This window comes from Neophocaena asiaeorientalis, unplaced genomic scaffold (genome assembly GCF_003031525.2).
Source record: "Neophocaena asiaeorientalis asiaeorientalis breed wild unplaced genomic scaffold, Neophocaena_asiaeorientalis_V1.1 scaffold319, whole genome shotgun sequence".
Taxonomy (NCBI): domain Eukaryota; kingdom Metazoa; phylum Chordata; class Mammalia; order Artiodactyla; family Phocoenidae; genus Neophocaena; species Neophocaena asiaeorientalis.
Window position 1 is genome coordinate 799452 of NW_020174103.1, and position 18033 is coordinate 817484.

The 18033-nt window shown below is 35.8% G+C and overlaps 1 protein-coding gene across 3 annotated transcripts in view; it reads right to left on the reverse strand.

Moving 5' to 3' along the window:
• Nucleotides 1–17091, reverse strand: part of BMP5 (bone morphogenetic protein 5) — a 119363-nt gene extending 102272 nt beyond the window's left edge. For 2 of the 3 annotated variants that reach the window (XM_024754691.1, XM_024754690.1), the window contains exon 1: nt 16090–16579. In XM_024754691.1, the coding sequence (XP_024610459.1) occupies nt 16090–16579 (490 nt within the window). Of the gene's footprint in view, nt 1–16089 lie in introns of all 3 variants that reach the window. The other variant, XM_024754689.1, reaches the window with a different exon arrangement.
• Between the last annotated feature and the right edge of the window lie 942 nt (nt 17092–18033).

Consider the following 18033-nt stretch of genomic DNA (forward strand, 5'->3'; position numbering starts at 1 on the left):
AAGAGATATTGATAAGATGATGAACACATGTAATGAAAAATCACGATTTAAAGACCAGATTTAGCCAAAACAAAAGTGCAGGCATATCCTGGCACTCTTCCTAAATCTCAGATGTAGTTATCAGCCAAGAATGTGCTAAAGAGGTCAAGGTGCTGAAAGTGGGTCATGAGTATTCCACATCATTGTGATCATTTAAACAAGGGCTGATGGCAAAAGTAATTCCAAACCATCTCGGGATTCTGTGAAAAAGATTTAGACTCAATAAACAAACTTGATACTAAACTAGAAAGTATGTTTTTTGTGGGTAAATGCAGGTAATGGCTAATCAATTTAAAAATAATGTGCATATTTACTTAGTGCTCTTTCTCTCCAATCCTCAAATGCCACCTTTAAGTACTATAATCAGTGAGATACTTATACCCCTCTGCCAGCTCTGTTCTTAGGTTATCTGTAAGTGCATGTTTTATAATTAAATTACAGGAGATTATTTGGGTGTAAGTTTATTTAGACCAAATTTATTTGTTCAGCTGATTTTAATTCTCAAACTGTGGTTCCTTGAAGACTATGAATTCCCCATTCTTCTTGATTTCTATTCCAGGAATCAGCTACATTGCACCTTTGAGCAGTTATTTCTAGAGTGGGATGTGGGTGGAATATTTTCCAAACTCTTAAATAACGGAGTGTTTTCCCATGACTGTTATACACAAATGACAAGTGAGGTGGAAAGCGAGAAATCAAAGCATAAAAATTTTTAAAATTAGAAGTGAATAATTATTAAATACCTAAGCACAGGAGGAATTTCTAGGCATAAGCAACAATGAGATAAAGTAACTAGAAAAATGAACAAAAATATCAAAATAGGACTCCCCAAAGAGACGATATAAATGGCCAATAGATATATAAAAGAATCAATCTTAGAAGAAATACAAATTCAAAAAAAGATATTTAAGATTATCAAGAATGTAAATATATTAGATTTAATTTAGGTTTCAGTATGATAAAATAGTTCTAGCATTTACTGTTGGTGCAAAGAGTAATTGAAAGAAGTTTGCTGAAAAAAATTTAGTAATACTTTTCAGGAGATTTAAAAGACAATTATACCTTTTTTTCTAATAATTCACTTTTTAAGAACAGACTCTAAGAAAAATGATCAGAAATTGTGAAAAATGTTTATGAACACTTATAGAGAGGGATATATCCATTGCAATGGAATATATAATAGTAAAAACTGGAAAAATTACATGCCCAACTATAAAAGAATGTTTACGCAAATGAATTTTTCAGCTGAAATATTACTGTCGTTAAAAATATGCCCATAAAGAGCATGCAAAGAAATGAGAAAAGTCATATACTAAAAAATCAAGAATAAACTAAGGGTACAACATTGCATAAACATTGCTCAACTCTATGAAAAATGTATGTTTGAAAAGTATGGAAAGAAATATATAAAAATATAAACAATGGTCATTCTAGATAATAGAATTTAAACTTTTTCCTTTTTTTTTTAATATCTCATTAACTTTTTATATTGAGTACATATTGAAACAGTAACATTTGGATATATTGGATTAAAGAAAATATATTATCAAAAATAATTTCAACTGTTCCTCTTTAGTTTTTCTTAATGTCATGGATTTTTTTCTTTTTTTAATTTCTTTTTTTTTTTAATATCTTTATTGGAGTATAATTGCTTTACAATGTTGTGTTAGTTTCTGTTGTATAACAAAGTGAATCAGCTATATGTATACATATATCCCCATATCCCTTCCCACTTGAGCCTCCCTCCCACCCTCTCTATCCCACCCCTCTAGGTCATCACAAAGCATCGTGCTGATCTCCCTGTGCTATGCAGCAGCTTCCCACTAGCCATCCATTCTATATTTGGTAGTGTATATATGTCAATGCTACTCTCTCACTTTGTCCGAGCTTCCCCTCCCCTTCCATGTCCTCAAGTCCGTTCTCTACGCCTGAGTCTTTATTTCCTGCTTCTTTGTAATTTTGGAAATAAAGTGGCCATGGTGTCAGCAAATTAGCTTATCATAATGCTCTGCTTGCCATATTTCCAAAATGGCTTTTATATAACAGGATTTCCACATGGAAGAGCTTTTGTCAGAGTGAGTTCCCTGTAACCCCAGGTACCCATGGTGCTCTGTCAGAAGAGTTCCAGAGTCCAATGTGCACAGGAAGCCCTATAACCCACATCCTCTTTGCAGAGATTCACCATGCTCGTTAGCATAATAAAGATACTGAGAGGTCTCCTCTTGGAAATATCAACCTCTATTTAATTACTGTTTCTCAGCATCCTTCAAATTTATTTGACTATAAAATTTCAGATTCACTCCCTAGAAGGACTTGAAATGCTTTCAATGAAATCACCTTACAAATACTAAGAATTCTGATTAAAAAGAGTCAGTGATTGAAAGTGCCCAAGAAATTTAAACAGTCATGATTCAGCATGGGCTTGAGTTATTATATGTCAATGAAGTTAGTAAAATTAAATATGATTTTTGATCCATTCATAAACAATAATCTTATCTTCTGACCTTCTAAGTACATCTCAGTCTAAATATTTGGAAGTCAGATATTGAGATTGTTCACACTTCCCCTTACTTTACAATCAGACCATGGGTTGATTGGGTAGGAACAGTTAGGTAAAGGGAGGAAGAGAGAGAAATAAAACAGAATTTTTAAAAAGAAACAGGTGCCATCTTAGATGCTCATCTTTACTCTGCAGATACTGCTTGACTTGCTTTTCAAAGCAGAAATTAGACCTCAGGCATTTTGCTAAGAGTTGATACATGAACAATCATCCCTGCTTTTTACAAGCCCTTTTTTGATTTCTTGGCTTGGTATTGAGGCTGAGGGCAGCTGAAACTGAGGGCAGCTGCCCTCAAACACTTCATCCCAGAAATACTTTCTCTTGGAAAAAAAATTAATTATCCCAAGGTCTTAGCTTTTAATTTATAAAATACATAAGAAGCAGAAATAATAGATTTAACTTTGGTGTGATATAGGGGCAATGAGTGAGTTATGTGAAAGGCACTCACTTTACACGTGCAAGAGATTAGGGCTGTAGCTGCTACGGATCAAGAGATATGCATTCAGTGTGGAGTGTTCAGTGTTATATAGCATACAGAGGAGACTTCAGCCACAACTAGCAGGATGAAGCAGAGGCTAGCTGCCAGAGTTCCCATCTGCAGCAGCAGGAATTTCCTCACTTGTAGGTAGATGGTCCTGTAGCCCAAACTTCTAGTCTAGTAGATATCTCATGACATTCACTGACCAGTCCAGGATTGGGTCAGAAAAGCTGTGACAAGACACTCATCCTTAGGTGCAGGGCAGCCCTGTTATGTGTCCTTCTACACTGGCCAGCACTTTGATAGTTTTCCAGCATCCAAATGAACTCACGATTTTTTATTCCAACCTCCAACCATTGTTTTTGAGGCCTGTTACTGTTTGCAACTTTGAAATTCTACCTCTTTTCTAGTTTGCCAAACGTTACTCCTGTTCATCCCAAGTCTGTTTTTGGAAGGTGGGAATCAACACAAATCCCCTTTCCATTCCTCATTACTGGCCAGCTGGTTGCATGGCACAAAGGTCAGTATCACCGGTGTCTTCAAAATGCTTGCCTCCCTCTGCCTTGTGAGTATTATGAGGATTTGCCTCCTTCAGAAGGCCAAAACATCCCAGTTCAGAAGAAGGCCTGGAGGAGCCCAACTCCAGGGATAACACTCTTGGTAAGTTCATCACTAGAAATTTTTTTCCCCTAAAATGTAAAGCATTACTAATGAAGTAAAAATATTCCAAATCCAACATGGGAAGTGTTGGAAAAATATGTAGAACTTGATAGAATTCAAACCACGTCCCAACCAACAGTCTTCCCAACAGCATCTACAAAGGCAACACAGTACAGCAGGGAGCAGCTTAGATTCTGAATCCAGTTCCTCCTCTTACAAGATGTAGTACTTCGGACCAATGCCTTAACATCTCTGGATCTCAGTTTCCTCATCTGTAAAATAGGGTAATTTTGTGGGAATTAAATGTTAGCACTTGAAATGCTATTAGCACTCTGTCTGGTAATTTATAAGCACCAAATAAGTGTTAGCTGTGGAAGACAGTGAATTTCAGTAGAGCAGACATCACTATAAATCTTAAGGGCTTCTTTTATCATTTCACTGTGATGATCTGGTGTTTGTTGATATGAACTCACAGGTAAACACCAGTCAGGGGCATGGTGCCCCAGGAGACTTAGATCCACATTTTGCTGTACAAGTTCATTTCATTGTCACAGCAGATTGTTGGTAAAGAGTAAAACAGTGGTAAAATATTTGTCAATGTTTCTCAACAATCAAGTTGAAGTAATAATGGTCTAATGCTCAGGATCCTGAGTAGATTCAAAGACATGTATCCAAGAGGTCTGTATACCAATTCTTGGAATTCTCTGTTATTCCCTACATGATAAAATGTGTCTTCAATGACTCATTATATCCTGAATCCACATCATGTGCAGTGTGTACAGGGACAAAGGAGACACTGAACACAAGCTTGTTAGCACACAAATTAAGAAGTAAGTTAGAGTCTGGGGTCAAAATTTAGACAGATCAAATAACTTAAAGTTTAAAAATTGTATGACCTTTACCCCTATTTCCTAAGTACAGCACAAATAAATAATGAATGTTTAAGCCACACTTAGGTCTGGAACATGCAGTAAGCATGCAGTGTAAAATGTGAACCTTCTTTTGAGATATTTCCCCTAAAATCACCTAGTGATTTTAGGGGAAATATTTCCTATTGGTAAAGTTCTACCCGCTACACAGCAGGTTTCAGAGTCCCTAAGCTTTGCTGAAGATTGGCTCTACCTCTGCCTTATGCTTTTTGGACTAACAGGCTTCCTCAGGTTCTGTTTGCTGGTAAGAAGATTTTTTTTTTAATTGTCTTTAAAGTAATTTAGGTTTGAAAACTATTTTCTCTGCACACAAGAGATTAATTCTGCCTGATTATTTCAACAACAAAGCAACACATTCTTTTAGATAATGTTTATTAGTGCTTTTCTTTTTACTTGGTGCTGGAATTTTTGTGTGATTTCTTGAAAGTTGGTGACACTGAGCAAAAGAATCCTGGCACAAGAATCAAGAACTCTGGGCCTGGACCTGGCTCCTCTTGCCCTGTGATCTTGGCAGTGGGACAGGCAGAGTCTTTCCACAGTGCCTGACCCAATAGTAGGTAGTCAGTTCCATTTGCCCAATGACTGAATGAATGACCTGTCAGATGTCCAGTGCTCACAGATGTGTATTGTGGGGTCAGATCCACTTCCCTGAGTGCTGGGAAGTGATGTACAAAAGTGAAAACGATGATTATTGTTGTTAGAAGTTGCACTGCTGTCTATATATTTCAAAAGTAGGTTACCTAAGCTAAAGAGTAGTGACAAAGAACAAAAAAATGTATAGCCAGACAGATCGTGGTCCCAGTGCTGATTCTGCCATTTACCAGGTTGGTGACCTTTGTTAGTTATTTAACCTCTGATGAGTCTCAATTTTCACACCAATAAATGGGAACAGAAAAATATTTACCCATAAAACTGAGACACAGATTAACTAAAATAATGCGTGTAAATCACTTAGTCCAGTTCCCAGCACAGGAATTATACTTAATTGTTGTCATTGTTGCTACAACCATACTATCATTTAAAATTATGTGACAATGTCATATACTTTAAATGTACCACATACACACACAGAAAAAAACAATGATAAACAGCTTGCTTAATTCTGATAAATTCTCCCTCCAAGTAAATGACTGTAAAATGCTAACTGTTTTTGATATGGCAGTATGGAACAAAAAAATGCTAATTGTTGATTTGAACATGTCAATAAATTTTGGAATCCATATTTTAGTTTAAGAACTTCACTCACCACAATGAAAACTTTAGCAAAGAGCATCGTAATGACTTATCTTTAGCATGTTATCAAATAATGAAAAAACAATAAATCCATATTTTCCCACTCAACATATTAGGAAATATCATAAGTCTATGTGATGACTTTATAATATGGATCCTGTAATCAGAAGAGGTCCACAGTTCATGTATGGCCTTTTGTGTGACTTTTTGGATAAAACTCATAAATTCCCATCCTGCTTTAAAATATTATAACAAGAAGCAATTCAGGAAAATTAATAAAAAGATCTGACTGTCATCTGAAAAACAAAAGAAACACCCAAAGAAATAGTCTAGGAAAGTCAAAATGCTTAAGGCTGAATTGTTTGAAATAGAAACAAAATGATAATAATAATAATACGAATAGTAATGAGAAGAGCTACAAATTAGAAAATCATAAATTCAAACATGATCTGATTAACAGACAACACTAAAAGTGCCAGGATTGAATGATTATTTGAACAGAGTGGCTTTCCTCTTTTAGAGTTCAGGAGTTTATTCACCAATAAACTGATTCATCATGAATCAACTTTTTGCAAAATTAAAACTAAAGAAAAACACAAGTTGACTTCTGAAAATAAGCTTTCGAACTCAAGATTTTTTCTTCCTGTCTTTCAAAAGGGTCTTTTAGAGAATGCCCAGCCTTCACCACCACAAGTTTTCTAATTCTATATTATCACTTTGTCCTGCCATCAGTTTCCCCTTCTCCATAACAAGCAAGGTAATATCTGGAACTAAAGTAGAATGTTGGGTTCGTTCTAGGAAAGGGACCAAAAGTAACTGAAAGCACCTTTCAGCAGCAACTCACAGAAAGTGTTGCCTTCAGGTGATCACAGGGAAGCCCCACAGTTACCCAAAGGCTCAGTCATGAACTGACCTTTCCTTGGACACCCCAAGGAGGGAGCAGAGCCCATCAACTGACAAATTTGAAGACAGAGTCCCTGAAATTTAAGTTCATTTTCTTTTGGATGGAGCAAAAGTCATGTGCATAATGTTCCACAGTTTCAGATAGAAAATTATCTGACAATGTCTGGTAGACTGGGCGTAGAACACCAACTGAAACATTAGAACAGCATGGATATCCTCTAGTAGAAGGAATTATAGTAGCAATAGGGATTGTTAATTGCATCCTTTGCTCATGTCGGCTCAAAGACGTATACCCTTGCCTTATTAAGTTCTAACTACAATTCTGTATTATGATCTCCACTTTACAGATGAGGGAACAGTCCCACGAAGTGAACTAGTTTCTTCAAAGATATGCAGGTGTTAATGCAAAGCTGATTTTCGAACCAGTGTGACTCCAAAACGCTTACACTTAAACCCTCCTGAGAGGGTTAGAGAACCAAATAACCCCTCCTCACTCTGAGCAAAGAAAACATCTACAAAATATTAACCATAAGGCTTATAGAATTGATGGCCTTCACCTCTTCCTCACTAAATGAGTCTTCAATGTCTGCATCAAAGTTATTTGCAGAGGAGCCTACATAATTTCCAAGTCGAACTCACCCTTCCTCTGCTTTTGATAATTATAGAAGTAAAAGCAGGTTAAAATTTCCATCCTTCAAAGCTTTGAAGGGGAACAGTTTATACTGGAAAGAAGCTGTTCTACTCAAAGCTCCTCTGGGATTAAAGGGTAGGGGAATGGCTCTGGCCTCGAGGCTTAGAGGTTGGTTATTTATGAGAACTAAACAGCAGACACACCTGCTCCCCCATGAAATTCCGCATCTGTGAGTCACAGGAACTCTGCTAGGGGAGAGGAAAGGTAACAAAGAAGAAAGACAATCATCCGAATTTGCCTCCTCCTGAAATGAATTTTACCTGCAACATGCACTGTGGAGAATTTTATATGGTTCCACTCAGAATTCACAAAACTTTAACACACAGTCACAGGTCATTTCAGGAAGAATGACATAGAATTGAGAAGCAACAGGCCTAGAGATTGAAAACACATATTGCACTTTATATTTGCCCTATGAGTCTGCGTATATTCTAGTGCTTTCTTTACTGAGTTTTGTGATTGGCAATGGTAGGCTGCTGTTTGTATTGTGGGTTTTGTTTCTAATTTCAGTTTCCTCTAAAACAGTTTTAATATGTCATATGAAATTACTGATCCAGATACAATTTAAGAATTTTTTTTCAGCATGCCATGCCTGTTTTTGCCACTTCACCAACTTGTGACATAATTAGTTCTCACACTATATTATGGTTATCTCTTAAATTTTGCAATAAATTGACCAGGACAAGGATTAACATAACTATCAGTAACTTGCACTGAAATTGAAGTGATTCTAGAACTCCTGTTGACTAAACATTCAATATGCATTTGTCCCCAATATCTTCAGTTGATGTCTCAATATACACTCTCCCTGTTTCTCTGCTCAGCTCTCTACACGGAGAGGCTGACTTTTCAGGAGCTGATCCAATGGGCTCCACGGCCCTTGGCTTTCAGTGAAGATCAGCCAATGGGAAAGACAGTAGAAAAGTAAGGTCTGGGTATTTACTGCTTGACCTCCCTCCCTGCTGAGTCCATAGGGGTTGGTTGCCTGGCATCGCTCTCACAAAGGCCACTGTTCCCATCAGCGTGCCTTCCCTCTACAGTCCTCCTCTAAGCTTTCTGGTAACTGTTTCTGCTCCCGTCCCATCCTAGGAGTCATGAAAGAAGGCTCCCCTGCTTTTCCACATTCTGCATTATCTCCAGTTTTTCCAGAAAACCCCACCTACAACATTAGAACTATTATAACATTAATTAAACTCTCCTCAAATGATGCACTTTTTGCATGTTGTCTCTTTCCACTGGGGATAAGAAAAGGATGAATAGGGCTTGATTCCCGCTAGTGTAACATGTCATCGAATATGTACTCAAGAGGGTCCCTCATCGGGTCTAATACCCTGCTGCCACCATCTTGGAATTCTTGATAACTCTTAAACAAGTGGCCCCACGTTTCCATTTTACATTGGGCTCCGCGAATTACTTAGCTGCTCCTGCAAATGTGGTACAGATGTTGGCTACAAATGAAATTCCAGTAACAATAACGGCCATTTCGAGAGGTCTCACTAGGTTCCAAATACTCTTCTTAAAATTGTATGTGATTAACTCATTTAATCCTCTCAGTGCCCAAGGAGGAAGGTGGTATTATTATCAGCAGCACTTCTTAGGCAAGGAATGAGAGGCACAGTGAGATGTAACTTGCCCAAGGTCACCCTGCAAGAAAGTGTAGACTATGGGATCCTAATCCAGGCATGCTGGCTTCTTCTATGCTACTCTGCAATTAGGTTTCATTTATAATTAAATCTTAAAGCCGTTTGAGCAGTAATACGCCATGGACTCAGAATTCTGAAAATAGACTGCCTCTCCCTCTATAGGAAGGCTAATAGCAAAGTTTCACTGAGGACAGGAAATCTGTGTGCAACAAATAATATTGAATTTCTCCTATCAGGACAGCATAGCTGAAGGGGTCTGTAAATGTTAATAAATCTTTTGATGTTGACATGTTTCATAGGCCTGCATAAAATCTAAGTGAGATTTGCATCTAACCTCTTTAAACTATTTTCTTTATTGCAAACAACTTAAGGAAAGCTGTTAAACCACAAGAACAATAAAATTGTTATTTACTTCCAGAAAGAAGTTAAATAAACACAATATGTAAGAGATAATATAATTAGATGTATTTATTTCTAAAACGCAGGGTTGTTTATGTAAGGCAAGCCCCAAGACTCCATTGTTTATGAAAAGTAAAATGAAAGGACACATCATCGTAAAGGCAGGGATCTTCATCATCTTAGAAATTATAAAATAATTATAAAATAATTAAACCTTTGTTTCATTTCTATACCAATCAAACAATTTAACGTTACACAAGGTCTGGGTTTCTATGTTTTGTATAATGTGCATGTAATTCACTGCCTTCCAAGTGTAGATATGTACTTTCTTAGGTTATGAAGGTTTGTTGTTATTTCCCTTTCTCCCAAAACCGCTAAAGAACCTTCTTGCAAATCTACAAATGACATTTTTTGCTCGTTTTAAACATTGTATACTTTAACAGATTTTGTTTCTACCTTATTAGATTATCATTTTATCACAGCCATTTAGATAAGACTCGTACAAACCTGGGGTTACTACTTAGTTAAGTAGATTCTTGTAAACATCTCCAAAAAAGGCAGGTGAATACTCCCACTATGATTTTTATCACACTGTCATATTTTAAGCTCCATGACTGGATCTTAAACATTCCCGTTAGACATCAACATCACAACAGCTTCCTTCTCCCCCCAAATAAATGAGCCAGTTGTCAGGGCTGACTGGTGTATTTTAAAGGATATCTTAGCCAAGGGTATTATTTTAAGAGATGAGCAAATGGGGAAACCCCACAGCCCAGCCAATAAAATATGAACTGAAGGTGCAAAGAAGCACTCATAAATATTCCCTAGAACAAGGGATGCATTGTTTCCCTCCCAGCCTTTCAGTGGCTCCTCTGATCTCAGCCCCTCTCTGCATCAGGGAAGCCTCTTCCTTTAACCTATGTTTCTTTCAAGCTGAGTTACTACGTTATTTATGACTGTAAATGTGAGTAGCCCGTCTGTGTGCTCCTTGTACACACACACTGAGAGCGCCCCTTCTCTTTGCCCCGCTTCGGTGTTTCAGTCTGGAAGGATGAAAGGATTTCCCCCTGGAGCCGATGTGGCTGGGGATGTGGTACTAGCAGCAGTGTCAGGATGAGGTAGACAGAGGGTTTCCCCACAGCCTCCACCTGCGAGGCCCAGAGACAGCCCCTAACACTCATTCCATTCATTTTCCTCCTTTCCAGGGCTTTAAAAAATACTTTTACTCTCTCCATCTCATCCTCATTGTTCTCTGTCTCCAACCGTTACTCTTGATCTCTTTATGCCCTCTCAACATCTCTCTTCAACTTAACAAAGGAAATCCTCATTTCTTTACAGATATGCCACGAGTATTCCGTAAAAATTCTATTAGCCAATGGGTTTTATAAACCAAAAATAGATCGCATTTTTGATTAGCGTTATTTTTGTTCAGTGGTGCGCTTTTCCCTTTTTTTTTAACTTGCCCTTGAATTTCCCCTTTTAAATTTTAATACTGTTATAAAATAAGAACGGCAAAAACAATTAAATTCAGTCCATGGGATCCTGGGGGAGAGGTGAGGAGGCGAAGATGAAAGGCATGGTAGAGAAACAGTTAAAGGAGATGCAACAGCCAGAGAGGTTCTGATGCCCTGGGGAGCTTTTCTCCTGATGGGTGGAGGCTGCAATGGGCCCATCATAACCTTTTCCTTCTCAACAGAGAGAAAACAGGAGACTGTACCTCAATGATGGAGCTGTGACGAATTGATTTTCAGCTCATCTAAGCCTTTAGCCACGAAGAAACAAGGACCAAAGGCAGACCCCAGGAAGGGTGGGGGCAGTCAGGAGAGGGATGCCAAGAAAGCCTGAAGCTGGAGAGGCCCTAGAACTACAGAGAAAAGGCCAACAAATGGGAGGGGCAGGAGGTGGGGAGGAGAGAGAGAGGTGATATTGAAAAAATGGAAGAATGAAAGGGAAGGAGCTGGAGATGGTGGGTGACCAGCCCCAAGCCCTTCTACAGGTGTTATCATACCTTCTTCCCTCCGGCCATGACTTCTGATTAAACTTCTAAAACTAACGATTTGTGAGTGACCGTTCAAACGTGCAAAAAACTTCTATTTAAACTATGATTATAACTATCTCTGCAGCCATGCCCATCAATCAGCAAGGACATAGCTTTAGAGAAGAACGAGAATCTCCCTGGGGTGCGTTCATGAATGCCAAGAGTTGATGAAGGAGAGAGAAAAAGGTCTACACCCTCAGTGACTTCTTTTCTCTTCAAAAGTGAAAAGTTGTAAAGAATGATTGTTTTACCCAGTATTACCGTTTGTGATTCCAGGCATAATCCATGAATATGTACTATAATGGTTTTAGATCATCTTTCCTTCCATCCCATCCCCCTTTCCTCAAAAAAAATATTTGTGTGTGTGTTTATAGGTGTGTTTACGTTACACAAGTGTTAATAACCCTGTTAGAGAGACTACATAGATAGGCATCTTTAGGTAGATCTGTGTATAAATTCCTCTCCACTGGGCACTTGAGTCAGCCAAAACCAACAATAAATATCAAAGATGTCTTTCAGAGCTGTCAACTGAGGGCATAAGCAATTTTTTTTCTTTCAATACCAAGGGAGTTTAATGATTTGGGGAAGTAGGGGAGAAGGGTTTAAGCATTTTTTTCTATTTCATACCTTAACATGTTAAATATGTTCTCATGAAACATGAAAAAATGTAAGCATCACATTTTTATACTTTTATGCTTGAGAATGAATATACATTCTTGAACTGTATCTGAGTATTTGACTCCAAACCAACTGATCAAAGCCCATTAATAAACCCGAAGTTCTTTATCAGGGAAATACATGTTGACAAAGAATAATACAAAATTGAATTTCCTATGTTGACTGATTTTTGTAATTTCCTCTAAAACATCTACAATGTTATGTCATTTTAATTTTATGATCACCAAGTAATCAAATTGGTTTCTAACTAAAAGATCTTAGAAATACACTACTTGTTTATGTAAACTAGAGATATGCTTAAATGTTGCAGGCAACTTACCTAATCATTCTTTTAATTTGCAAAGGTATTTGATATATAAACTAACCCTTAGTATTTTTGAAAAAGTGTGGAATTGACTAAGCAACTAGTGTGGAATTGACTAAGCAAAATTCCACTGATATTCATTAGTTTTAGGGAGAAAGCAGAGAAGTCAATCTGTAAAAGCTATAGACTATGAGACTGACAAAAGTTGGCCTAAGAGTCATGAATAAAATAAGGCGGAAAGTTTCTCTTCACACAATTAATAATTAATATTTGTTTCTTCAAAGTGAACAAATCACTAAAATAATTAAAAAAAAAAATTTACCAGAAAGATATTTTTGTTACTAACTAGTGTGGAATTGACTAAGCAAAATTCCACTGATATTCATTAGTTTTAGGGAGAAAGCAGAGAAGTCAATCTGTAAAAGCTATAGACTATGAGACTGACAAAAGTTGGCCTAAGAGTCATGAATAAAATAAGGCGGAAAGTTTCTCTTCACACAATTAATAATTAATATTTGTTTCTTCAAAGTGAACAAATCACTAAAATAATTAAAAGTCAGAATAATGTGTTTGGTTTCATATTTAGTTGTTTATATTGACCTTGAGGCAATTTATTCACATTTTATTTTTTCTTCTAGTAAATTCTACTCTATTTTATGCTTATGAACATAAAACTAATCTCATCTGAAATTTTAAAAAATAGATATTTTTTAAATTATGATTCAGAGTTTGAATTAAATTTAATTGTTCTTGGTGAGCAAAACTTATGTTGGAAAAAATGTCTTTCTGAATGACAAGATAATTGTAGAAAATCCATTATTTGACTTGAAAATGACACAGCAGGCATTAATAACAAGGATGCTACTAGATCCATTTTATATAATTCAACTTGTTATGGGAAATGTCAACAGATTCTTTTCACATTTTTAAATATCAGGTGACTTCCTCAGTACAAATCCCTCGCCTCTTGCTAATTTGATCATTTGCCCTCAATCTCTACTATATACATATCTTTTAAGATACTAAAAAAATAAAATAAAATCCTCTTGAGTCTTACAGAAAGTGAAAAAAGTTTCCGATAATATTGGTTAGTGAATTTTACAGTAAGAAGCACTGAAATTCTTAGCACCATTAATAATGCTATTACACTCTTACCTTTTCTAAGGATACTTTGACCTATTTTATTATGGAAGAAATATAGAAGCTAAAGCTTTTTATTAAGTAGTGATTGACTATAAGCTTTGGACGTATTAGAAGGCATAGTCTAAAGATAATAAAATAAAACTGTGGGTCAATTTTCCTCAGAGACTACTAGGAAAAACTCACTTAGTATCACAATCAATTTGTCAGTAATTTCATGTGAGACATTTCGTTTGGAATTATTAAATAAGGAGAAAACAATACGGTCTATTATTGAAGATAAATCACTACTCAGCAAGTTAAGCATGATAAGAATATATAAATAAATAAAAATTTTCTGAAGCTTATATCCAGTATTGTTTCTCTAGTGTAAAATGAATAATTATATTTCATGGTATAGTTAATAAACTGCTTTGTTATTATAATCCAAACAAATAATCAAAAGTCTATTGATTTAAAAATATAAGTATTCTTTAATGAAAAAAAATGGTCCTAAAAGTCCTTGAATAAAACTCTTTTTTATTGGTTTTGGCTTTCTTATTCTATGTAGATTTATAAAAAACAACGGTGTACGGGTTCAAAAATCATACTTCATTCCTTTCTGAAAAAACAAATACACTCTCTTGTGAATGATCAAAGTATTCAATTTTAATATATTATTAGAAAAGATTCATGACTGAGCTATTGTTTTATAAAGTACATGACATAACACATTCTTTCCTGTCGGATTTTAGATGACCTGAACTGATTTTTTCAGTGATTTATTTTATGAATATGTAAATCATGCTAAATTGCATTTTTTCTATGAAAATATTAAAACTTACTTAAATTAATGAATAAGCTTGAGAAATTGCTACAAATTCAAACATATCATGAGTCACATTTTCATGCCACTCATGAAGAAAAAGCAAACTAATTTAGAATTAAGATATATTTTAATGGCTTGAAAGTTCCAAAGGAACCTGTTAATTACATGTAGAAGAAAAGGCCCCCATGACACCCGATTAAGGCAACCAATGATGACTTACTAAAACTTATAATGAGAGCTTTGTCTCCTGTAACGTGAAACATATGATTTATTAGGCACCTTATCCTTCCTGCTAGGATTGCTCAGAGCAAATGATCAGGGCATATTAAGCAACACATATTATAAAAGCATCATGTGTTATTAAGATTTGTTGTTATCTGACTTTTCAAAGAATATTTTTTGAGATATTATTTGAAGAAGTTTTAAATTAGGTGTGTAATAAAACATCAATTTTAAGTCCAAGTAGATCGCACTTTTAAAATAAAGTTTTAAAAGTTCTAACATTAAAATTGATTAAGTTTTGTCTTCAAAAATAAATACACTCTATGTGTTTTTTTTTGAATGTTTAAAGGTAGTAAATTTTCACCTTCAGTCACTACCAAAAAATTTAAAGAAAATTACAGCCCCTGTAAAATCATTTTAAAGTGGTGACTCTTTAATATTATTGCAAGATGAAATACTGGGCCCTAACTTATCATTTGATATTGTCAATATCAATTTTCTAGGTATCGTCAGTATCAGCACTCAAACATAATTTTTAAAATTATTCTCTAACCATACTGCTAATTAAAGAATTTTTCAATTGAAATTTTTTTATCTTAAATGACAAGGAAAGTTCTGTATAGGTAAAGCATCATAGCATGTTTTACACTTCTCTTGCCTCTGAAAAAAGTCAAAGAAGTATAATATATTTTAATCATTACAGTTAAAAAATGTTAGATTGAAACTTCTTTTCCAAAATATTTTTCACAGGATTTCAGAATCTATCCCTGAAAGTCTTTGATAGTAATCTTTTACAATATTATTTAAACTTAATTAATTTCACATCAATATTTTCACAGTAGTTTCCTCACTAAAATGAGAGTTTTTAAATAGCATATAAATTACACTTATATGCCTTTTAAATTACTAACCAAAAAATGGTCCAGAATGTCGCTTTTACTTTTCCATCTGTAAATACTTGCATCATCATCATCATTATTATTATTACTATGACTGTTATTTTGCCTATAGCTTAGCTATCCTTATAAATCCTCCTTTTTTTTAACTATTGCCTGTTTATTCATACATTTAAGCAAAGTTGAAATTTTAACAAGATGTGAAAAGACCCAAATTTACCCAAACCATGTGTTTAATTTTAGCTTTTTATGTTAAAAAAAAATATATATATATATATATACATATGACTTTGTTGCCTAAGGCAAAATCTTATTTTATGTCAATGAAAGAAAGGAAACAGAAGCTGGAGAGGAGAGTTATAGAAAATGACTGTATATAAACATGACCACCTACCAGGCAGCTACTTTACCATTAGGAAAACGTCCACTTTGCAATAACATAGATTAACAAATAAACGAACAACATACCTAAATTGACAAAGCTCATGACCATGTCAGCATCATTCAGAAAGTTGGCATCATGTAGGCTGGCTAGAGGAGGACTCTGGGTGGTCAGGGGAGTCGTTCGAGACAACTGGATGCGGCGAGGGTACCCATTGGGAGAGGCTGGGGAGCCCTTCCTGGCTCCCCTGGTCTCTGCTGCCAGGGATGCCCTCACAGAGTACTCCGGCTCCTCGGGGTTCTCCTCACTGGCCATGGCGTTGTACAGGTCCAGCATAAAGAGAGGTGCAGAGGAAGCTTGTTTTCCAGGTGAAAATGGTCTGGGTCTGTGAGGCAAACCCAAGATAGAAAGAATTTCCCTCTGTATTTCCCGTCTTTCGTGGTTCCGTAGTCGTCTATAAATAAAACTGGAGTGAACATGATTGTCTCCCAAACTTCCTTTCGCAGAACCCACTAGAACCCAGCAGCTCCAGAGGAAACCCACAATACCCCTAAATAAAAATACAGTCAGATGCATTTTTGTCCAAAAGCAAAAGTTGATATTTTTTAGTCGTTCTTGTCCTCTTACCAAAAACAAAAACAAAAAAATCTAAGTTCTTAGGAGGTATATTTCCCCAGTAGCTGAAAAACAAATTTACCTATTCTTCATGACAGTGACATTTCTGAACACACATCCTCATTGATTTTCCTGCCTTATTTTTAATATATTGGAATATGTCAAGAGTAGTTATTTCTAAGAAAGCTGAAACTCAGATTTCCAGTTATCCACAGTTGTTAAGAGTTTTTGCTGCATGGATAGAGCAGAAGACGGCTAATATTATTTGATCAGATGACCTATGCATTCCTATATCAATATATGATAATCAGGCCTTTGGTATTTGAATGAACGGAAGTTGATCTTCTAATAAACTGTAGTTCCCAAAGTGATCTTCACTTGCTCTTGAGTTCTTCTCAACCCTTGAGCTCTTTCCAAGACAAATCCTGACTTCTGAATCACAGATCTATGCTGATCTGCACCTTGGTGTTGGAATATATATTTGTCCGGCAGCTTGGTGATAACTTTAACATCTTTTGTGTCGTCTTAGTGTAAAACAAGACTCAAGGTTGTACTATTCAAGTCAATGTGTTTTCCTGAATTTACTTGCAAACCTTCCTGAAAGTCCCTTCACTCTCTTTCTCCTTCTTACTGTTAATTCCACCTCCAGCAGACACAAATATACCAGCCCTCTTCAAGGGAGATCTAAAGAGTAATGTAAGCACAACCCTGCTGGGAAAGAAGAGGCTTCTCATTGTAATTTGAAACTGGTAAAGCAAAAAGAACTTAACCCCTTTGCTACCAGAAAAGACTTCATTTTCGCAATTTTATAGGCACGCATCTGACACAGCACAGTGATGCATGGAGCATATAAGTTCTGCGGGGGAAAAAGCCAGTTTTCAAGCGGCAGACTGGAAATTTGGTCACCAATTTTATAGAGGACCCTTTCAGATCTTTCTTTTAATAGTACACATTTAATACACTTCTATATTAAGTCTCAGGTTGTGGCTGAATTAGCATGAGATGTCTCCGTTCTGTATTTGAGATTATTTCTAGTTTTTATAAGTTATTAAAGCTTACTTCTTGAAAAATAAAAGGAAGCATCATAAATTGAGGTTAATTTGTTGTTTGTTAATGACAGCCAGATCTCTTTAGAATAAAATACAGTAGAGAATTCACCACCAGTAAATATATTCTAGCTCCCAAAGCAGTACTTATAATAATTCCATAATGGTGATGAGATAGCCCAGGTATAATGATCTTTAAACATCAAAATTTTAAGCAGAAAAGTGTATTCATATTTCTCTTGTTAACTCGGTGCATTTGAAATAAAAATAGCCTGAGATATGGTGTCATGACTCTCAACTCTCAAGTCATTTCAGTTGAAATGTAAACTGACTTACAAATTAGATATTTCCCATAAGTTGTACTCAGCA